Below are 24,335 nucleotides of genomic sequence, written 5' to 3'. Positions count from 1 at the left end.
CCTGTGGCACTAGGCGTGGACATGAGGGAATTTATGTGTGGTCCTCATGCCCATTTACATAGATAGATAGGGAAAACACACAAAGATGTTGTCAAACATTTAGAATTTAATATTTAATCTCCTATACAGTAGAAACTATACAGATATGCACTGAATGCTTCACTTTAAACAACTGCATTTGTCATAATCTTATTAGCAGGCAGTTCTTGTTCAAAAATATTTTGTGAAGACGTTATATTCAATGTCATCCGTAATGCTTCAGCGCAGTTGAAATAGCTGTTAAATTTACGCATTCATGGGCATGTTGATGCTTGGCTCTGGCCACAACTTTTGCAAACAATAAAACTACAGCAAGAGCCAATGTAATCCAATAGTAACCCATGCACCACAAAGCATTAAACAAGTGCAGGTAAAAGTAAATCCTGTTTGTTAAAAAGAAAGTGAATAATTGCATTATTTACAATAGATAAGGAGTGCAGTTTGTTGGCTTACTAGTGGTTTACAGTAGTACGTTTTAAACATAGGCTATGCTACAGTTTGCTTTGATGTGACTTTCTTGAGTAGTCTTGTTGCTTGCTACACTTAAATTTGACTTATTACTACACAGAAACATTACAAGAGTGATAGCATGCTAAACTGTTCAGAGTATCCTTAAATGTCATTACATCTTCAAAACTGGTAAAGTGAGGACTTATAGTGAAATATGATCCGAGTGTGTGCTGCCTGTCTGAGCGTGTGGCAGCAGGTAGCTGTGAGAGTGTAGGCTGGAGGGCAGAACACGGCACATCCTACTGCTAACAGACTCAGCCTGGGGGATTTCACAACTTGTACCTGTTTGATTTCAGGAGATTTCAAAAGAGTTAAAAAGTATTGTTTCTGAAACGTACCCACGCAGAAACACTAGGTTTCCTTATCAGTTTGAGGTTTAACCTGGCACAGATTATTATTTGTTAGTGCCTCTATCTGACAGTGCATTCCAGGAAATATTGCTCCATTTCCTCCCCACCCCCATATAGAGAGATTTATGGCAGTTAAAACTGTTATCAGACATTGACATTATTGTCCAGCAGACTGGCAGAGAGTAATACTTTAAATATGCATTAATTAGCTCTGCTTGCCTTTTTTTTGCAAACTTCTTTACTTTTTTTTTTTTTTTTGCCAAACACAAGTGCAGTTGTAGTTAAAAGTTTTTGGGAGTTAGTGAAACAATATTTGGCCCCTCTGAAAGTATACTTTCAGTCAGTGTGATTATTTAACTAAATGAAAATACTTTTGTTATTTGAAATAAAAGTTAAAACTAATTTAACTGTTGAAATGACTCCAAAACTAAACTAAAATAAACATAGCAACAAATTAACTTTGCTTTTAGTTTTTAATAAAGAATATATTGTAAAGGTGAAGAATTAGTTTTTTTAAACTGGGCTGGGTGGTATGATTAATATTTAGTTGAACAAGAGGGTAAGGAGGGGGAGATCAATCCAGATACCCCCCAAATATACGATTTTAGTGCCTGTTTTCAATAGCGTTCCAGTGCACTTCATAGGTTACATGTCCCATTTCCATATACTTATTATAGTTGACTTAGATAAAAAAGACTGGCCTACCATGTGAAAATGTATCACCTGGTTTAAAGAGTTCTAGTGCTCTTCTCATGGTTAAACAATGTAATGTAGCTTGTCAAGACATGTCAAAACCAGAGAAAAGAATACGTGACTATGGTTTTTTACTAGGTGAAACGGACAATGAGATGAGCGGGTGTGTGTATGCGTGCCTGTTTTGTGCTTTCAGGTTTTAGTATATGTTTATATAATGGTCATTGCAATATTACTTTGTCATATCAGCTCATTGTAAGAGTATATATTGGCACAGCATGGTCTACTTGTCAAAAAAAAAAAGTAAATTGTTTTGCCTTCTCTTCAGGTCTGCGGGTCCATGTTGAGACGGTGAGAATGGCTTTCACAGACACAGCCATAATTCTCACTGTCATGGCAGTCCTAGGAATGTTAACCAGATGTCAGGGGAGCCTGGTTAAAGACATCTCTCTGCTGAGGTTCACCCATCATTTGTATAATGCGAGCATTTATGAGAACTCTGCCCCCAGGACCTATGTGGAGAGCCCAGTCAGAGTGGGCATCATTCTATCTGATACCTTCTGGGACATCAAGTACAAGGTTGTCTCTGGTGATGATGATGGCCTTTTCAAAGCCGAGGAGGAAACCGTTGGAGATTTCTGCTTTCTGAGAATCAAAACCAGAAGCAGTAACTCAGCTGTGCTGAACAGAGAGGTACGAGACATTTACACTCTCACGGTTGAGGCTACAGAAAGTACCTATGAGAACAGAGCTAGAACAAAGGTATTGATCCAGGTGCTTGACACAAATGATCTGAAACCGCTCTTTTACCCTGCCTCTTATCATGTGCTAATCAAAGAGGACACACCAATCAAGTCAAGCCTGGTGAGAGTGACTGCAACAGATGCTGATATTGGCAGCAATGCAGACTTTTATTACTCATTCACCACTAGATCACACCCATTTGCCGTTGATCCTTTCACGGGGACCGTTACGCTTGTCAAGAGACTTGACGCCAGTCAGAGAGACCGGTATGAACTTACAGTGCTGGCAGAGGACAGGACAAAGAAAATTTCTGGTGTGCAGAAGTTTGGAAATGTAGCAACGGTTGTTGTGACCGTAGAAAAGGTGACAGAAAACTTTACCCTCGTTGCACCTACTAGTGCAGTAATTCCGCAAACGGATGACGACAAAATAAGTGTGAACATCAAGATGGAACCCAAGGAGAAAGAGAAAGTGGCGTCTTTAAGTATAGTTGAAGGGGATCCACTAAAGTGCTTTCAGATTATTCCATCAACTTTGCATGATGGTGGCTTTCAGCTTGTCTCAACAAAATGGATTGACTGGTCACAAAACCCATTTGGACTAAACATCTCCCTGCAGGCCAAAGACAGAAGTAACCGAAGTGGTTTATTGCAAACACCAATACAAACTGTGCATTTCCCGCCTCCTACTCATGTTAAACCCTTGACATTTGAACAAGAACTCTACTATGTCTCCCTCAGCGAATTTTCCCCACCGAAAAGTCATGTAGTTAGAGTATCTGTAGGTTTGAGTGTCAAAAATACAACCTTCAGCATCAAAGAAAACCCAGACAGCTATAAATTCAAAATCAGTGCCAAAACTGGTGTAATTGTAACTTCTCAGTCACTTGATTTTGAAAAGCACTCTCATTATGAGTTTGATGTTACAGCAAATGATGGAGAAGCGGTTACCCGTGTCGTTGTGGATATAATTGATGAAAACGATAATGCCCCTAGGTTCACATTGCCTTCATACCAGGCTTCTCTGCCTGAAAATGTCCCAATCGGAACAAGCATCTTAGCTGTCTCTGCTATTGATGTGGACAAAGATAACAATGGTTTTGTGACCTACGCTATAGCAAACACAGGTCCTGTTCCTTTCAGTATAGACCCACTGACTGGTGTGATTTCGACCTCTCAGGAGTTCGATTATGAGCTCATGAAGAGATGGTACCACTTGAGAGTATGGGCCTCTGATAGCGGCAGCCCTTTTAACAGAGTGAGCGAATGCTCTGCAACCATCACCATGACCAACATCAACGACAACGCTCCAGTGTTTGAGCGGGTGGCGTGCAATGCCTCCATCCCCCGACACTTTGCTGTGGGGCAGAGTATTACAGAGATGTCAGCACTCGACCTGGATGAGCTGCAACAGATCAAATACAGGATAGAATCTGGGAATGACGAGGGACTGTTTGCAATTGACCCTGTTTCTGGCACCATTAAACTTTCTAGGGCAATTCCCTCAAATTATGAAGACACAGATAATAATTTATATATACTTAAAATAACAGCAACAGATGGCAAATATAGTGCCGATCCCAATACCGTGACCATACGTATCACTGGCAAGGGCGAAGGCGCCACCACATATTGCGAGGAGACCGGAATTACCAGGCAGTTGACAGAGAAGCTTATTGAGTCATTTAAGCCGTCTCTCACGGTCAAAGAAGACGAGTCTATCTCAGATGTTCATATAATTAACCAGCACTCTCCAAAGTTTATCATGGGCACACCGAGCTCGTTTGACATCAGGGAAGACTTTGCTCTCAATAGATCTGTGTTGCAGTTTAATGCCACTGATAATGACTCTGGCTTTAACGGAAAGCTTGTCTATGCAATTTCCAGTGGAAATGAGGATGGATGTTTTACTATCGACATGAACACAGGAGACCTCAAGGTTATCAGTGCTTTGGACAGAGAGCAAAAAGAGTTTTACATTCTCAACATAACTGTCTATGACCTGGGATCTCCACAAATCTCTACGTGGAAGTTTCTTGCCGTTAATATTCTTGATGCAAATGATAATCCTCCATTATTTTCTCAGCCAAGATATGTTGTGAACATCCCAGAAAACACAGAGGTTGAGAAAAGCATCTTCAAAGTCAATGCAGTCGATTTTGACTTGGATGACAATGGAGAATTTAAATTTTCATTGTTAACCTTTGCCGATTTTTTCAAAATTGATGAAGTTACAGGGGTGGTGAAGGTAACTGGGCCTTTAGACAGAGAGACCTTTAGTAGATATGACCTGACAATTGAAGCCAGAGATCAAGCCAAACTGGACACACAACTATTCTCAATTGCAGATCTGGTGGTTGTACTGGACGACATCAATGACAATCCTCCAAAGTTTGTACCCACAATCTACAGGATCAAAGTTCCCGAGGACGTTCCTCCAGGCACAGTGCTATTATGGGTTGAAAGCTTTGATTTTGATCTGGAGAGCGGAGGTCTCATAAGCTACAACCTAAAAAACAGTGAAGCAGGGACGTTTTTCCTGGATACATCCACAGGCTGCTTGACTCTGGAGAGTGAACTGGACTTTGAAAGGCAGCAGTCTTATAATCTAACTGTTCGAGCTGTAGACCATGGAAAGCCACGGTCTTTATCGTCTTCATGTTTCATTGAGGTTGAAGTGTTAGATGTCAACGAAAACATGAACCGGCCTCTATTCACTCATTTTGTGCATAACGCAGCCGTTATGGAGGATGCTAAAATAGGAACTTCAGTTTTGACGCTAACGGCTGTAGATAACGACCTAGGACGAGATGGAGTAGTCAGATACTACATCCATGATGGTTCAGGGCTTGGCGTCTTCACGATTGATGAAGAAACAGGTATGTTTGTGATTACAATATTTCAAGTTTGTCTCACATGATTTACCTAGATAGGAAAATACCTCATGGATATGTGAGAGTACTTTCTCTTTTACAGTACCTGCCTTCAGCATTTTGGGTCAACACTGCATGTTCAAACATTTACAGATCAGTCATTAGGCATACCAAACATATGTAAAGACAATGTGATACATGGCTTTCTCCTGCATATGTTGAAATATTTTAATAATTTCAAAAGCCACAGCCTTAAAGGAGAACTCCGGCACAAAATGAACCTTTGGTCTAATAAAACATTGGTACCTAGTCAACCGTTCTCTGAGATTTGTTTTCATGATAATCGAATGTAAAGAGTTGTATCTCTAAAAACTGTTTAGCGTATAACGCTAGTAATGGGGGCATATAATAAGTAAAAAGAAATCGCTAGTTTATACCACTAACAAGGCTCAAAATAGCCCCACACGAACACAGTAACATAATGAGGGTCCCTACATGCAAAACGAAGCATTGAAAACTTTGTAAGTGTACAGACCGTTTAATAAGAAGATAAAGATAAAGACAGTCCACTTCGTGTATACAGACAGGAGCCATCTTTGGAAAACAGTCTCGACTAATTAAACCACGAACGACGTGCTAAGTGAGCTGAACTGTATGAAGTTCAGTGAACTTCTGAACTGTATGAATGGCGTTCGTGGTTTGATTAGTCGAGACTGTTTTCCAAAGATGGCTCCTGTCTGTATACACGAAGTGGACTGTCTTTATCTTTATCTTCTTATTAAACGGTCTGTACACTTGTTCTCAATGCTTCGTTTTGCATGTAGAGACCCTCATTATGTTACTGTGTTCGTGTGGGGCTATTTTGAGCCTTGTTATAGTGGTATAAACTAGCGATTTCTTTTTACTTATTATATGCCCCCATTACTAGCGTTATACGCTAAACAGTTTTTAGAGATACAACTCTTTACATTCGATTATCATGAAAACAAATCTCAGAGAACGGTTGACTAGGTACCAATGTTTTATTAGACCAAAGGTTCATTTTGCGCCGGAGTTCTCCATTAACATCTGTTACATTACATGCACCTATTTTTCTTTGAATACATAATTATTGGGATGCGTTTAGCAATACTTGTGCACACTGGGTTATGAAGTGATTTCAGAATTTAAAATTAGAAAACAAATTAAAAAAAATTGTTTTACTTGTTATGTATGTTAAATGTTGCAGTGCAGTATATTGCTGTTGTTATTGCTTGGTGATTCTGGATCATTTCATTTTGCAGGTGTTATTCGGACAGCAGGCCTTATGGATCGTGAGGCTGTGCCACACTATTGGCTGACAGTTTATGCAAAAGATTTGGGCACTGTACCACTGGTTTCCTGGACTGAGGTCTACATTGAAGTTTTGGATATTAATGACAATCCCCCTGAGCTGTCCCAGCCTGTCTACTTTGGCTCAATGCAAGAAAATTTGCCAAAGGACAAATCTGTGCTGAAAGTATCTGCCACAGACATGGACAAGTCCTCTGAGGGGAAGCTTGTTTTCCAGATCCTTGATTCTCAATGCATATATTTCACCATAGACACAAAAACAGGTAAACTTTATGCTTCAAATGGCCTGTCAGAAAGTACTTGTTCATCAGTTTTGACGTTGGTGATTCATGCCATGCGATAATGCAACCTTTGATGGATCGATTAAACATGTCTAGGCACACGTTTTACATAAGGGTGGTATGCCTTGTGAAGGGCACAATGAATAGGACCTCTAATTACTGTGAATACTGTGATCAGTGTGTCATTTTGTGTCAAGGGTGAGGATAGTTGTTTAGCAGGCCCACAATCACAAAACACAACACATCTGACCCTTTTGCAGCAGCTTAACCTAGCCTTTGAACAGTAACTATGAAAATTAGAACCGCATTAACCAGCATTGCAAGCTTGCACTTGTCTTGACTAAGTCTAGTCTTTTTGTTGTTTCATCTGCCGCACCCTGAGCTAATAAACAAGGATTACAAAAAAGACAGGGGGTTGGGTTGTATTCTCCTGAAATGCTTACTTGTAGATGTTTTAGACCCGTCAATTTTTTTTAGATGAGCTCTCATTTCCATTGTTAAAGGGCTAATGGGTTTGGCTGGAAGTTTGAGGCGAAAACTTCTTTTAGTATGAACCATTACTCTTAAAAGGGACATAGCTCCTTGAATATTGTATGCGTGCACTGTATAGTGCAGGAGGATCAAGGAGAATGCTAAATGAATATAAAAGTGTAATATAATCTATGCTACATCTCAAGACAGCAACAAATACCACTTCAGTGCGGTTTTGCCTCTTTCTCCCAGGGCTAAAGGGACTAGATTTCTCTAGAGTTTTTGTCAGGACAGGACAGCTTGAGATGACTAATCACTTGAATGAATACTGACTAAGCTAACCGCCTCAACAGCTTAGCACCACAAAACCGTAGAATTTATTAGATATGAACCATTTCTAATAGAGTTTACATTATCAAATGCTAAATGCTCTAGGGGAGATTAAGACACAAGAATAGAGACACAAAGGGTTGTTTTGTAATATTTTGAATGCTAACAGCACTAAAGACATTTTTAAATCCATGCATTTGCCCATTGTCCCATGCACGATAGGGCGGACTTTCCACAGGTGGGCATTAATGCCAAAACCACACTTTCAGGATCACCTGCCTAAATACAGGCTGTCATAAAAGCCCAGCAGGGTTTGTTTTGAGTGCTGCACAGGTTGATAGATGCTATGGGTCTCAGCCTGGTCTTTTCCACTGAAATGACACTCTCAAGTGTTTATTGCAGTGGTGGTAAACCACTGTCACTAGTGCAGTTTGTCCACCCTTAGCCTGAAGTTAACTGTTGAGTCATTAAGCACACTCAACCAAGCCCCTATAACACTCAGTTGTAAAAAGTGTTGTGTCTGAGAACCTCTTGTATTAATTCACAACACTGCTTTTTGAGCAATTGGCTCATTTTCTGTCAGTTTCTTGGCAACTGGAAAGTCTGGTCTTTTAGAATGGCTAAATCCTCATTGATGCGGATATGAAAAATTACCGTTGTTCCCACGGCTTGTATACCACAGGTTGACCTAATATAAACTGTGGAACAAAACAAATAAAGCTTGAAAAACAAACCTGTGAGAAGAAGGGAGAGTAAAATGGGCAGCCTGTGGTGAACGAACAGGTGTGCCATCCATCTGAGGCCGGTGGCATTGATCAGCCTGTCTGTTTTTCCTCTGTATGTTTGTTTAGGTGTGATCAGCACCCTTGCTGCTCTGGACCGGGAACAAAAAGCAGAGCATATCATTGAGGTTGGTTCACTTGCTCCTTTTCGTTTACTAGGTCACGAACCTCAGGACTTAGCCTTTCTCTGGCTGATTGCTGAGAACATGTTGCTGTTTGTATTTCCAGTGTGTGCAACAGTCTTATTTTTTTTAACTCACTCTATGTCATTTCAAACTGTTAATTTTTTTTCTGTTTAATTTTGAAAAACCTTCAGGTATGTCTTTGCCAACAATTCACAGTGTCCCTGAGCTAAAAAAACAAAAAACAAAAAGAAAACACTATAAATGTGATTGACTTATTTCAAGTCTTCTGAAGCCATGCAAAAGCTTTGAGTAATTGTAAAATTATTCACTCATAATGATCTCCCCTAAAGTGCTGTTAACTTGAGATCCAATGTGACCAAATCACCGAGTCGTTGTTGCATCAGTGAACCAGATCAATCCAATTTTAAAAAGAATCAGTTCTTTCCGACAAACTGGTTGATCTGGTTCACAAATCAAATATGAATGATTTGAATCATGATTCATTTGATATGGCACTGTTGTAATATAGAAAATACATTCATGAAGATTGTTCAGAGTTTGTCCTATAAAAAAAAAACAGTATTCAATTTTGGATGAATGACATGATGCTTAGGCGGACAGTACAATAATTAATAATTTTGACTATTAGACTTTGAATAAACAAATAACTTTTTCTTACACTACATTCTGTGGTCATTCTAAACCTTTTTCTGCCACGGAGGTTCTAGAGATTTTCCCTCAGAAAACATTCTTAGACCGATAAAAAATCCACAACACTGAGGGAAAGTAAAATGGATAGGAATCCTCAGCCCGTTCTCATCCTTTGGCGTCATACATGTGACGCTTTGTACATTTCGTCGAAATCTTACGCACATGGCATCCTTTAGCATCAATATGAGACGCAGAACCCAAGGCGTCATACAGGTGACGCACGTCTAAATCCAACGCACATGGCATCGTTTAGCGTGAATATGAGACGCAGATCCCTAGGTGTCATAACCGTACCCTACCCCAGACCTAAACCTACCCATAACAGTGCGTGTTATGTTGACACTAAAGGATGCCATGTGCGTAAGATTTCGACGAAATGTCATATGGCGTCACCTATATGACGCCAAAGGAGCTGGTGCTGTGGATGCAATGAATGCTGCCACTATTTTCTATATTCCAAAATAAAGAATATTGCAGTTATTATATTTATATTTAGACTTTTGTATTGTGCTTTATTAAATATCTTTGTTTTTAGTTTTTAAGTAAAATTGAATTAAGCTAACCTAAGAGCCAGTTTTGTGTTTGATTAATTCCTTTGTCATACACTGTTAACTAAATGTACCCCTCCCCTCTAATATAATGTTTTAAAAAACATTTTTGATTTTAGTAAGGAGCAAGAAAACACTTTTAATTTCATAATGCATGCAACAAAGAGTTACATGCTCAGTGAAACTGTTGTTTATTTAAAAGACAAATTATTATTATTTTTTTAATTCTGTCATGAAACAAATGATAGAGACTGATAGGTCCTTATCGTTCTCGATAGGGCACATCTGATTGGTTCCTGCTGTGTCAGTAGCCAATGGCTCGCTGCTTAACCTTCAATTACTTGAAGCTTATACTTATAGCATTTGCAGTGCACTTTAAGAAACCCTCCATCTTCCCCAGCTCCACCTGTATAGATGTGCTATTTGTGCAGCAGTAGTATGTCTTACTTGTTCACAGCAGCGTGCTGTGTATGTATTGACAAGTCTCAGTACTTGCTCTGTAGCAGCAGCAATAGCAGATCTATTCCACCAAGACCAATCATATCTACATTGTCATATCCATAACCACGCCTAACACTTTGAGAGTTGACAGAGATGTGGTTTCGATTTGTGCACATGATGTTAAAGATGTTTTCCACACCTGCCGTTGTTAAGGTCATGGTATCAGATGAAGGAGATCCTCCATTAAGCTCCACTGCCACCGTAATCATCGACGTCTTGGATGAGAATGATAATAGCCCTCAGTTCAGTGAAAAGCTTTTCCAGATAAAACTACCCGAACAGCAGACCACGGAGGAGCCTCAGGACATCTACAGGATGGTGGCCCGTGATGACGATGTGGGGCCCAATGGCATGATCACGTACAGCCTGGAAGACAGCAGTGACGATCGTTTTGATATCCATCCTGAGACCGGGGTGGTGACAGCTCGAGGAGAGTTTGTTCGGGGCAACTACAGTATTCTGACGGTATGGATACAATCTAGGGCTGTGAACTTTTAGGTTGACAGTGAATCAGTGTGATTCACAATATTTTGTTTCAATTCAGAAGTGACTTTTGCAAATTCAGAGCAATTTGTGGTAACACTTTATTTTAAGGTGACATAGTTACATGATACTACATGTATTTACTATAGTAATAACAGTAAACTATACATAATTACAAGTAACTAACCCTAAATTAAACCCTAACCCTAATCGTAACTCTATAGTAAGTGCATGTAGTTAATTAATTTTACTTAGTACTTATTTGAGTAAGTACAATTTAATTTGGTATAACCCTAGTAAAACATTCTACAAACATAAACAAAATAGTTGCCCAACAAATATGACATGATATATTCCAGTAAATCTAGATATAAATTACAATAAAAGGGAGGAAAATTCACTTTTTCACCTTTTGTTTTCTCCTTCACTATCATAGATACAAGCAACAGACCAAGGCAACCCTCCAAGAATGTCTAAGGCCCGTCTGCATGTTCAATGGCTGCCCCAACCTGAGTCCAGCTCTGAGGTACTGGCTTTTGATGAGCCACCCTTCAACTATGTGGTGATGGAGACAGATCCTGTCTCTGACATGGTGGGAATCATCCAAACAGAGATCTCGAAGAGCCTGCACTTTTTTGACATAACCGGTAAGCAAGGCTATATCATTTACCACATCATTGCTCTGTACAGTAAATGAACATAAACAAGATTCACGGTCAATACGGTAAGCATAAATCTGACTACTTTTAGTGATGTTTATGTTTAAAACAAAGAGTGAAAAAATTGGAGTTAACAGTAGAGTAGGCCTATAAATTCATGTTTTATAAAATAGCTATGCAAAAAGAAAGAAAAACAGCTGTCATGGGCACACGGCATGTAGGGGGTCGGGTGTCACTGTGATGCTATAGCTTCCCTCTCTGTGATAAGATCTGTGCCAGGAGGTAGATCTTAGCAGTGACACATTTCTTCAGATACCAAGCCAGAGCGCCAGAGGAGCTGCCATCAGTCTCTCTGTGCCCGTGCAAGCAGCAAATATTCGCCTGCAGTTAAGGGCTGAACCTGACCTTCACTCTACTCCCTACATTCTTACCTTCAGCCCTGCAGACTCACTCCGAGAGAAATGAGCTTCAGTGGAAATAAATCAGAAGCATTTGTAGTAGGGAGGGAAAATGAATCAATGAAGAAAGTTCACCTGTGGATTCAGAACTTGTTTTATCTCAGCATGATTCTACTGAACATGATATAATGACAGCGAGGCCTGCATTCATTTAAATGTGTGATCTTACTCTTAAATATGAACACACATTATATTTTAACCAGAAAACTGTGGTCAATTTGAAGAAAAATACTCAGTATCATACTGTACATTTCAGATCCCTTATATGTTGCCTTATACTTTGTGCGTTGAATGATGAGTTTTAATGTAATTTTGTACCTTTGGGGATTTCTAAATTAAGCCAGACAGTTAGAAGTGATGTGATTAAATAAATTCATAGTTAAAAGTCTCTGTGAACCCTACACCTATTTAATTTGCTTGAAAACCAACGGAAAAAACAAACAAATATTATAACAAGTTATGGATTATTACTTTAGATTTCTGAATTAACAGTGTATAGTTGATTTGTTTACTGAAACATTAAATATTCTATAATTTAAATAAAATCAATGAATTACATAAAGAGCAGGGCAAAAAGAAAAAAATATTCACGTTTGATTAGAATATAAGATTACAAATCTGTGCAGTGACTCAGTGCAGTTTTGGAAGTTAAATGATAACATAAAATCATCTCTAGTCTGCTTAACTTTATCCCCAACCCTAACTTTTTATCATTTAGTTTTCAGCCCTTGAGAAGCCAATTATGTATTGATAAAAAAAAAAGCAACACAACATCTTGAATTTATCTCAAAGTCTCCATCAAGGGCAAAATTAGAGATGGTTGGCCTCCAGCAAAGAGGACGATAAATCCACTTAAAGACTGCTTTGTAAAGTTTGGAAATAAACATAGTGAAGAGCCACTTAAAATGAATGTTGTATTAAAATGGGACCAGATAGCCTTCCATAGGTGGAATGCTTAATAAACACCATCTGTTAAAGCAGGCATGAATTTTCCCCCACTGAGTAAGACGTCTGGTCTTTTTTATACGTGTGCCAAATGTTTTCCCTTAAACAATAGTGCTGATGTCATGAACAGTGTCTCAGGAGTGGCCTCCTGATGTGGCCTTGTTTTCTGTCATTATTGTACCTGGATGGGCATAACAACAAAGACTCATGTGGGTCTAAGAGAGCAACTGTGTGATTGGTACCCATACTCTCAAATGTGAAATTTACAGTATGCTTGTACTTTTCATCAAGGCTTTTTGTTGTTGTTGTTGTTGTTGTTGATAGTCATGTAATTATTCTACTAATGCTAATCGTAGAGGATTGTATGTGGATTACACTTCACCTGAATCCTGCTGTCATAACACTTCATGTTACTCACTTAGCCCTGAAGTAATGCATACAGTTTCACCCACAAAGGTTCACACAGAGGTGTCGATGGTAAACCATCAGATGTTTGAAACAGTATGTTATTCTGACCCAGTGTTTTTTTTTGGACATGATATTTTATATTGGACACTGAGAGGTGACCCAAAACAGAAACAAAATAGTAAAGTAGTATTGTAAAGTCAACTTAAAATCAAACATTAAAATGCATTCATCTTAATATTATTATAATAATGAATTGATATTGATCTTAGCAGTCAGTAGTGTACACTATGGCTCAAACCATATTTGTAAACCTAAATAAAGGCAAGCTGTCAGGGTTGCTGCAGGTAGCTGAAGACGAGGACAAGGGCTTCAATATAATAGATTTATGAAACAAACTTCAAAACATCCAAAAACAAACGAGAACAAAAGAACAGAACTCCAGGACTTCAGGGTTAACATACAACCATACATTGACGACGATCGACAAACACTGAGGGAAAACACAGGGTTTAAATGAACTGAACCAAACGAGATAATAAACTGAAAACCGGTGCAGAGAATTGAACACAAACGAGGAGCGGGAAAACTAACAGGACTAAACCAAAAATCACACAAGACAGGGGAAAACAAGATTACAAAACAGAACTAAACACACTGAAACGTGACAGTACCTCCCCCCTCCCTGAAGGCGCGTCCTCGCGCCGTATAACATCCAAAGGGGTGGGAGGGTGGGCGCCCTGGAGGCTGACGAGGGCATGGTGCAGGTCCGGGAAACCTCCAGGGCGGAGCAGGCTGTGGGCGTGGCCACGGCGGAGTAGGCTGTGGGCGTGGCCAGGGCAGAGCAGGCTGTGGGCGTGGCCAGGGCGGAGCAGGCTGTGGGCGTGGCCAAGGCAGAGCAGGCAGTGGGCGTGGCCACGACGGTGCAGGCTGTGGGCGTGGCCAGGGCAGAGCAGGCAGTGGGCGTGGCCACGACGGTGCAGGCTGTGGGCGTGGCCACGACGGTGCAGGCTGTGGGCGTGGCCACGGCGGAGCAGGCAGAACCTCGGGCGTCCAGGGTGGAGCTGTGGGACCCTCGGGCGTCCAGGGTGGAGCTGTGGGACCCTCGGGCGTCCAGGGCGGAGCTGTGGGACCCTCGGGCGTCCAGAGCGGGGCTGTGGGACCCTCGGGCGTCCAGGGCGGAGCTGTGGGACCCTCGGGCGTCCAGGGCGGTGAGGACCCTTCGGGTGGCCACGGCGGTGAAGACCCATCAGGTGGCCACGGCGGTGTTATTTTTCCGGGCCTCCGTGGATCTTTGGCTGGCCACGGCGAAGGCGTATAGCCCCCCCCCAAAATTTTCTTGGGGAGAAGGACAGGTTCAGGAACGGAAACAGACTTGACATCAACGGGCGCTGGGTCAACGGGGTCTGGGTCAACGGGCTCTGGGTCTGGGTCAACGGGCTCTGGGTCTGGGTCAACGGGCTCTGGGTCTGGGTCAACGGGCTCTGGGTCTGGGTCAACGGGCTCTGGGTCTGGGTCAACGGGCTCTGGCGCTGGGTCAACGGGCTCTGGCGCTGGGTCAACGGGCTCTGGCGCTGGGTCAACGGGCTCTGGCTCTGGCGCTGGGTCAACGGGCTCTGGCTCTGGCGCTGGGTCAACGGGCTCTGGCGCTGGGTCAACGGGCTCTGGCTCTGGCGCTGGGTCAACGGGCTCTGGCGCTGGGTCAACGGGCTCTGGCTCTGGCACTGGGTCAACGGGCTCTGGCTCTGGCGCTGGGTCAACGGGCTCTGGCTCTGGCGCTGGGTCAACGGGCTCTGGCTCTGGCGCATCATGGGACTCGGAACTGGACGGGGCCAGCACATCATGGGACTCGGAACTGGACGGGGCCAGCACATCAGGGGACTCGGAACTGGACGGGGCCAGCACATCAGGGGACTCGGAACTGGACGGGGCCAGCACATCAGGAAGCTTGGGGCTGGATTCATGCTCTGGCGGGCAGGCGACGGTCTCTGGCTGGACGGTCTCTGGCTGGACGGTCTCTGGCTGGACGGTCTCTGGCTGGACGGTCTCTGGCTGGACGGTCTCTGGCTGGATGTGGCTGACGTGAACCCCAGCCTCGGCAGCCATCTTTTTGGCTAATCGCACTGATATCAGCGGGGGATCAGCCATACAGGATATCAGCCGGGGAAGTCCAGGGACAGATCTGGTGGCAGGGCTGATGCGGTGTGCAGGCTCTGGAGGGCAGGCGATGGGCTCAGGCTCTGGCGGGCAGACGATGGGCTCTGGCGTTAGCGTGCAGGTGATGGGCTCAGGCGCTGGCGTGCAGGTGATGGGCTCAGGGGCTGGCGGGCTTGGAACTGGCTGGAGTGGGAGATCTTCCACGAGGTATGTGGATCCACACGCCCACAGTGTGTGATCCACAAACTCCAAAAAGGACATATTGAGGTCCTTCACCAGAATTAACTGGGCTAGCGGGTCCTTCAGACCACCCCAGAAACTCTTAGTCAGCTCTTCTTCTTCCAGCGTCACATCCTCATAGAGTTCTAGGTAAAGACCAGCGTATTCTTCAAGTGAGCGCTCCTCTTGGAAAAGGATTGGGTTTTCGAAGGGGCTCACCTCTTTGTTTTTCCTCCTTCGGCCCATTTTTAGATGTTGGTCGATCGTTCTGTCAGGGTTGCTGCAGGTAGCTGAAGACGAGGACAAGGGCTTCAATATAATAGATTTATTAAACAAACTTCAAAACATCCAAAAACAAACGAGAACAAAAGAACAGAACTCCAGGACTTCAGGGTTAACATACAACCATACATTGACGACGATCGACAAACACTGAGGGAAAACACAGGGTTTAAATGAACTGAACCAAACGAGATAATAAACTGAAAACCGGTGCAGAGAATTGAACACAAACGAGGAGCGGGAAAACTAACAGGACTAAACCAAAAATCACACAAGACAGGGGAAAACAAGATTACAAAACAGAACTAAACACACTGAAACGTGACACAAGCAGAAGCGACATGTTTACAGAACTTCATAATTAAATGCACTGAATACACCCAAAACCTATTTAATTTGGAGGCAAAGCAATGAAAAGACCCACAAGCAAACATTGTAAGGCATTATTGTCATGGGTTATTGTAATTATGGAATATTGAAATGCATACGTTTAAATGATATTAATATAACATTAAATTCAAACACATAAACTATTTAATCGACCAGTTAGTGAAGTAACAGATGATTATGCACCAAAATACCATATAGATTGATTGGATGCAAGCCCTTTGAAGAATAAAATACATGGGAAGGGTTTTTTAAACCTTCTTTTAAAAATTCATAAGGCTTTTATTTTGCTATCCTTAATATGTACATTTGTGTGGTTGGTTGATAACAAACCTCTGACCCATGTTGAGAACCACTGATCTAACCACTAGCTAACATTTTGTCTTAGGTGGTGATGAAGAGCAGGACTTCTACATTGAGAAGAACACAGGGAGCATTGTGAAAGCAAGACGTCTAGATGCTGGCAGAAAATCTCATTACAACTTAACAGTCAGAGTCACAGATGGATTTCAGGCCATAACCACTCAAGTATGAGCACACATGCCAAATCTATCACACATTGAGCGCAGACTCAATAAATTCATAGCATGCACCTCTGCATCTCTGCGAGATGAAATATTTACCATTGTTATTAGGTCTGCATTTTAATGTGTCTCATTTTAAGCCAATGAACAGCTGAGAGTTTGATGTTTTGTCTTACTTTTCTTAGGCCTACATTCAAGTAGTGGATATAAATGAGCATCGGCCCATGTTCTTGAAGAGCCTCTATGAAGTAAGAGTGCCAGAGGACACATCTCCATGGAAGGAGATCCTTCACATTAGTGCTCATGATGCAGATGCCAACAGTGGACTATTTTACACCATCCACAGCAGCCTCAACCCAGACAGCCTCAAGTACTTTCACCTGGACCAAAGGAGTGGTGTGCTTGTCATTAAAGAGGAGCTAGACTATGAGACCATCTCCACTCATACTCTGATTGTGATGGTAAAGTGACACTTGACTTGATTCAACTAGACTCTCATCTCAAGGTCTTATGAAAATAGTAATAATGGCCTGAGCAATCTGTTACAATTACGGACAAGCCAGACAAAAATTATACTTTGATTAAATGGGCATGAAATTATTTTGTTATTTGTCCAGTTAAATCATCTTGAATAATTATCTTGAGGCCCTGGCATAATGGGGTCAGAGCACAGGGGAAAACCATACATCCACATTCCCGAAAAATTCCTGACCTCAATAAAGTGCCTAAAAGGGTCATCAGTGTTCAAAAGTTAACTCCCCAACTCTTGCACCCCACACACATTGACCCATGTACTTTATCTTTCCAGGTACGAGATGACAAGATCCCAATAAAAAAGAACTTTGCGAAGGTTGTTGTGCATGTAGAAGACTGTAATGACCACATCCCTTCTTTTCTGAATACTCATTATGAGGGCACCATAAGTAATCTGGCACTCACTGGCATCGAAGTGCTAAGAGTCAAAGCCCTGGATAAGGATACAGGGAGCAATGCAGAGATTGTTTATTCCTTTCACTCTGGTAAGACATTAGCCTGGAGCACTATATTGCCTTTGCTTTTTAACTAACTTTTCTTTAGCATTCATGCAAGCACGAATTCATATGAATTAATGAAATCTTGCCTTAATACTCAATTTTGTATTACTCTTTATTACTATTTTAATACTCTTGGGTGGCAATTAAAAAAATTATAATCACATTTAATCTGTTTTTGACATTTAACAAAATGTTCTTCAAGTAAATATTAATAATCTCCTTTTTTTGTCCAGGTGGGAATGCGGATGGTGCCTTTGAAATCGACAAGGAGACGGGAAGCATTCGTGTATTTGATGCATTAGACAGAGTTCCGCAGGAGCAGTATCACCTCACAGTAAAAGCTACAGATCAGGGCTTTCCCCAGCGCAGTGCCCTCTGCCCCGTTACCATCACTGTAAAGTTGTCTGAATTCACACCACCCAGGTTCTCCTCCGAAGAATACATCACTGAGATAAGTGAGGCCATGCCTCCTGGCTCCCCTGTGCTATCTGTCTCCGCCAGTTGCCCGTCCTCAGTGCTGTACAGGATCAATCAAGGCGACCCCAATGGGACATTCCACATCAACATCAACTCTGGACTGCTATCTGTCCAAAATGCACTCGATTTTGAGCAGCACCCCTCCTATCGTCTGCAAATAAGAGCTACAAATTCAGCGGGAGTCTCATCTGATGCTGTAATTTACATTTATGTGATAGATGAAAATGACAACGCCCCCATTTTCCATCAGGACACATATTATGGGCAGATTAGTGAGTCTGCGACCATAAACAGCATGGTGACTGGTGAGAACAACACACCGTTAGTGATCAAGGCGTCAGATGCGGACAAAGACACAAATGCTCTTCTGGTCTTCCAAATCCTTGAGCCTGCAGCACAGAAAGTGTTTAAAATAGATCCAAGTATGGGTACCATCTTCTTAAAGACTACAGTAGACTTTGAGACAACACCTGAATTTTTCTTCAGCGTTCAGGTGTGGGATTCCGGCGAGCCATCGCTAAGTTCTTCCAAGCCATGCAGAGTAAATATTCGTGTCATGGACTTTAATGATTGTCCTCCAAAATTTGCTTCACCTGTCTATAAAACTGCCGTCACCTCACCAGTTTTTGAAGACATGAAAGTGATCCAAGTGACAGCTCACGATGCAGATTCAGCAGTCACCTACATGATTTCGGAGAGTAGTAATAAAAATGCATTTAAAATAGACCAGTCCACTGGAATAATCTCAGTGAATGATTCATCTGAACTACAGTCCCATAATGAGTTGAAGATCACTGCCTCCGATGGGTTATATAAAGACACTACCCTAGTGAAATGCAATATCACCAATTCAACAAAGACTAGTCTGAAGTTTGAGGAGAGAATGCATGTAGTCAGTGTACCGGAGAACTCTGCATCTGTGAAAATTTTAGCCATTCTGAGAGCAACAGGTAGCTACCTGAACGAGCCCTTGCAGTACACCGTTTTGAACCCACATGGGAAATTTGCAGTGGTTCCATCATCTGGAGTCCTGCAGACCACCGGAGTTCCGTTTGACAGGGAGGAACGGGATGAGTTCGATGTTTCCGTGGAGGTCCGTGACATGAGGCATCCACCACGTGTGGATGTAACTCATGTTAAGGTATATATAGATGATATCAATGACAATGCTCCGAAAATATCAAATTTGCCTCATTCGTTGATAATATCGGAGGAAACTGAACCAGGGGATGTTCTCTTCCAAGTGCTAGCAACCGACGAAGACTTCGGTGAGAATGGATCTATAATATTTTTACTGGAGGATGATTTCAATCTCTTCAGAATCGACTCTTATCTTGGGGATGTGTCATTACAGAAACCTTTAGACTTTGAATCTATGAATAAGTATGTGCTCACTGTACTGGTATCAGATGATGGTGAGCCGAGTCTTTCAGCCGCTGGGACACTCTACGTCCAAGTGCAAAATCGTTCTCATCCAATATTTCAAAGCCTGTACTACCCTTTGAAATTACCTGAGAATATTACTCCTTTTACAACGATCCTGCATGTGCAAGCAAGAAACCCAGAAGGATACGGCCTTATCTACAATCTAGAGGAAGACAATGCCTCCAGGTTTTTCAACATTGATTTCAAAACAGGGGTCTTAAGTGTCACTGATTTCCTAGACTTTGAGACTCAAACAAAGCATATTTTGACTGTTCGTGCCACAGATTCGGTGACTGGTACCTTTAGCGAAGCCAAAGTAGAGATTGATCTGGAAGATATAAACGACAATGCCCCTGTCTTTCAGAATCTGCCTTATATTACAGATGTGTCTGAGGGCCTTCCAATAGGCACATCTGTTTTACAGGTCTCAGCTGTTGACAGAGATTCAAACAGGAATTCAGAGGTAACTTACCAATTGATTGACAAAAGTGATTTTTTTGATATTGACCCACTAACTGGGATTTTGGTGACATTGCAAGTACTGGACTATGAAACCATGCAGCAGTTCATGCTGAAAGTTAAAGCCACAGATAAAGGTTCACCACCGCTCAGCGGTGAGGCTCACATCATTGTAAACGTCATAGATGTCAATGACAACCCTCCAGATTTTGGTGAGCCATCTTATCGGGCCTCTCTTGATGAAATGGCCACTTGTGGCCACATCGTTATCAAAGTTCAGGCTTCAGACCCTGATAGTAAGGATGACCTCCAATATAAGATCCTGTCTGGCAACGAGGGGAGATATTTCTCTATAAATGAATCATCTGGACTTATCTCATTCTCTAATTTGTGCAAGAAAAACCTGGATCAATTTTATAACCTCACCGTTGCAGTTTCTGATGGTGTGTTTCAGAAGACTGCCCCTGTTAACATTGACATGACAAACGGCAACAAGCACAGCCCCTATTTTAACCAGAACATTTACGAGGCAGATCTGGCAGAGAACGCAGAAGTGGGAACTCGTGTGATCCGTCTGGCTGCTATTGACCCGGATGATGGGCCATACGGCAGTGTAGACTACACCATTATTAACAAGCTTGCCGATGAGAAGTTCTCCATTGATGAAGATGGACAAATTGTGACTTCACAGTCATTGGACAGAGAAAATCCATCGCAAAGAGTGATTGCGATTAAGGTCATGGCTAAGGATGGTGGAGGAAGAGTGGGATTTTGCACTGTAAAGATCATTCTAACAGATGAGAATGATAACGTCCCTCAATTTAAAGTCTCAGAGTATCAGGTGTCCATTCAGTCAACAGTAAACAAAGGCTCACCAGTGATACAGATAATGGCTTATGATGCAGATGAAGGTAAAAATGCGGATGTCACTTACACAGTAGAAGAAGCAGAGGAGGTTACTGAAGATATTATTGAGCTCAACCCTTTTACCGGAATGGTCAGTGTCAAAGAGAGTCTGGTTGGTTTGGAGAATAAGATTTTCACCTTCAAAGTTAAGGCTCGAGATGGAGGCATTCCTTTTTACAACTCCTCTGTGCCAGTACAGGTCAAGGTGGTACCACCGGAGGTCATTCTGCCCCGGTTTACCGAGCCATTGTACACTTTCTCAGCATCTGAGGACCTCCCTATCGGATATGAGATAGGCACAGTCAAGGCGGATGCTGATATGCCACTGATATACAGCTTGGTGGATGGTAACACTATAGACAGCAACAAAGAACATGCTTTTGCTGTCGACAAAGATAGCGGTACAGTTGTAGTGCAGAAGAACATTGACCATGAAAAAACCAAGATATACAAGATTGATGTGATCGCTCAAGGAAATCACAATGGTACCGATGTAGCATCTCTTGTGTCTGTTCACATAAAGGTTCAAGATGTTAATGACAATCAGCCTATGTTTGAGGCTGACCCCTATAAGGCCTTCCTGACTGAGAATTTGCCCCGCGGCACCACGGTCATTCAAGTGACAGCTAATGATGCAGACACAAACGTCAACGGAGAAGTCTCATATACAATCGAGTCGGAGTCAGATGATATTGGCGACATGTTTACAATTGATTCGCAAACTGGCTGGATTACTGCCTTAAAGGAGGCTGATTCCGAGACCAAACAGCTTCATAGATTCTATGTGGTGGCCACTGATCATGGCGACACTGTCAAACTGACCTCTTCAGTTCTAGTTGAGGTGACTATCAGTGATGAAAATGATAACCCACCTCAGTTTACAGAGGAACTGTACCAAGGGTCCATCCTAGAGAACACCGGGCCTGGAGAAACCATTGTGACTCTGACAACTGCTGATAAAGATGTGTCTGCAGATAATAGACAGATTGTATGTTATATAACAGGTACGCAAAGTCACTGGTTTAGTTAAACTATTATTGTCTATTAATATAATGTTAATATAACACTTTTAATGTAATGAAACTGAGTTCTAATAATTATTCTGTGCTGTCTGTCTTTACAATTCTGCTTTGACATTTTACCTCAACTTTGACTTTTGTATAAACATTTTTTGCATGGGCAAAATTACGTATGGTGGTTTTAATCATATACTGTTGCTGTTTTCATCTTTGAAGAGGGAGACCCATTGGGCCAGTTCTCAGTCACAGCAGCAGGGGAGGAGTGGACAGTGATTTCCAAAAGTCCGCTTGACAGAGAAGACAAAGACAAATACACCCTTAAGATAACAGCCACAGATGGAAGGTTTCAAACCTCTGCCAATGTTGAGGTCCATGTTCTTGACCTCAATGACAACAGTCCTTTGTGTGAGCAAGTAAGTCAGGCGTTCTCCAGAAGATATCAGTATGTTTCATATGTGTCTACTTTAATGTGATTTTAATTTAAAAATAAATAAAATAATAATAAATATATTCCGACATGGGATATAAAAGTGCCTGTAGAAAGGCCTACATACTAGAACCTAAATTGAAGAAATTCTGAAATTTGATGTTGGTTGATGGCAACCTATTTTATTGGAAATTGTCCCACTTGTCCCTTTTCCCAGTTACTTTATACAGAGGCAGTCGTGGAGAATTCCCAATCAGGCTTGTTCATCCTGAAGATCTCTGCTTCTGATCCCGACATTGGAACAAATGGCCAGGTGTCATTTACTCTTCATGGACCTAATGCAGACAAGTTCCATCTTGACTCCAAAACTGGTAATTTTGATCTCTCAATCCTCCTCCAGATTTTTAGTAGCATTCACTGCAGTCTGAGATTGAAGAAAAGTTTGAGATTGCTTTTGCTTACTGTTCGAGGAAATCAAACCAACAAAGAAGATAAGAGGCAACTTTCCCAGGACATTTGGAATGTTTGGAATTCCTTGTAAAGAATGAGAATATTTGATTTATGATACGATTATGTGACTTAATCTCTTCCAGAGCAACCTATCTAAATGTAACATCTTTTAAGATGGTTATTTTGGGTTAACAAGATACAAGATGCATGAAATGCTTCAGGCAATGTTAGAAACAAAGGACTGTGTCCAGGTCTGTAGTGTAAAGTTCTTGAAACAACAACTTTCTTTGTTTTTGCAGCCATGGTAAAGAAATGAAACCACTAACTTCAAGTAAATAATCTGTTTCACACATCTATCAAATAAATAACTAGTCAAGGCTTGTCTTAAATACCCTACATGTTACAACACAGTGTTTAACCGTTCCCTGTTATTGTAATTATTTTAATAAAGCCTAGTTTCAAGCATATGCCTTTTCTTTTTTTAAAGGTGAGCTATACACCCTTGCTGTCTTGGACCGGGAGCGGGAATCAGAGTATGATCTTGTTGTCAAAGCGACTGATGGTGGTGGCCGCTCTTGTCAGGCAGACGTCACACTCATGGTAAAAGACATGAACGACAACCCGCCACAATTCTCCACAAGCCATTATGACATCACTGTGTTTGACAACACCACGATTAGGACACCTATTGCTGTCATCTATGCCAAAGACCCAGACACAGGTATGGCACTGTTTCTCTTGTCACGAATGGCTGCTTTAAAGCAAAACACACAGACTATTTTCGACTTATCCACTCAGAAAGTATTAAAAGCCCCTCAGCTTTTTTCTTTGACCCTTCACATGCAGGTTGAAAAGCTTAAGGTATGCAGTGTTTGATGTAGGATTGAAGGCTCTGACAGAGAAACATGATTAGGGAGGAACAGACCACACCTGGAGATGTGTGTGAACTTGTAGAGTACCGTCACAGGGATTCATGTGAATTGGAACTCCTTTGCTCTTTATAATATTTCTTTAACAAGTGATTTAATGACATTATCCTTTCTAAGCATAAGTAATGCACAAATGTGCAAAATTAATGTGAACACAATCTTGCAATGTAAACATAAATCAAGGTTTCAACCGGTTCAGGTCTTTTGTATGTGCTTCGTTAAACATGGAGCTGTTTTACTCAAGATACATTCAAAGGTGCAAACAAACAGGAGCATAACCAATGTCCATCACATATGCAGATTTTTTTATTTATTCTCACGAACACTTTGATATATATATATTTAAATCTAATAAAACGCCAACAATAAAAAAAAAAGATTTTGCTAGGTTAGCTGATTAC

The 24,335-nt window shown here is 41.6% G+C and overlaps 1 protein-coding gene across 1 annotated transcript in view; it reads left to right on the top strand.

Annotated features, from left to right (window-relative positions):
• fat2 (FAT atypical cadherin 2) overlaps window positions 1-24,335 on the top strand; it is a 56,899-nt gene that overhangs the window by 4,601 nt on the left and 27,963 nt on the right. Inside the window, exons 2-13 of the mRNA XM_056250358.1 lie at window positions 1,921-5,214; window positions 6,492-6,803; window positions 8,474-8,532; window positions 10,443-10,754; window positions 11,209-11,419; window positions 16,673-16,812; window positions 16,994-17,269; window positions 17,617-17,827; window positions 18,076-22,113; window positions 22,345-22,541; window positions 22,773-22,926; window positions 23,493-23,726. Coding sequence (XP_056106333.1) covers window positions 1,950-5,214; window positions 6,492-6,803; window positions 8,474-8,532; window positions 10,443-10,754; window positions 11,209-11,419; window positions 16,673-16,812; window positions 16,994-17,269; window positions 17,617-17,827; window positions 18,076-22,113; window positions 22,345-22,541; window positions 22,773-22,926; window positions 23,493-23,726 — 9,409 coding nt within the window. The 5' untranslated portion in view covers window positions 1,921-1,949. The remainder of the gene's footprint in view (window positions 1-1,920; window positions 5,215-6,491; window positions 6,804-8,473; window positions 8,533-10,442; window positions 10,755-11,208; window positions 11,420-16,672; window positions 16,813-16,993; window positions 17,270-17,616; window positions 17,828-18,075; window positions 22,114-22,344; window positions 22,542-22,772; window positions 22,927-23,492; window positions 23,727-24,335) is intronic.

Source organism: Rhinichthys klamathensis, unplaced genomic scaffold (assembly GCF_029890125.1).
Source record: "Rhinichthys klamathensis goyatoka isolate OS25496 unplaced genomic scaffold, OSU_Roscu_1.1 h1tg000068l_1, whole genome shotgun sequence".
NCBI lineage: Eukaryota > Metazoa > Chordata > Actinopteri > Cypriniformes > Leuciscidae > Rhinichthys > Rhinichthys klamathensis.
This window is presented reverse-complemented; position numbering and strand designations above follow the sequence as displayed.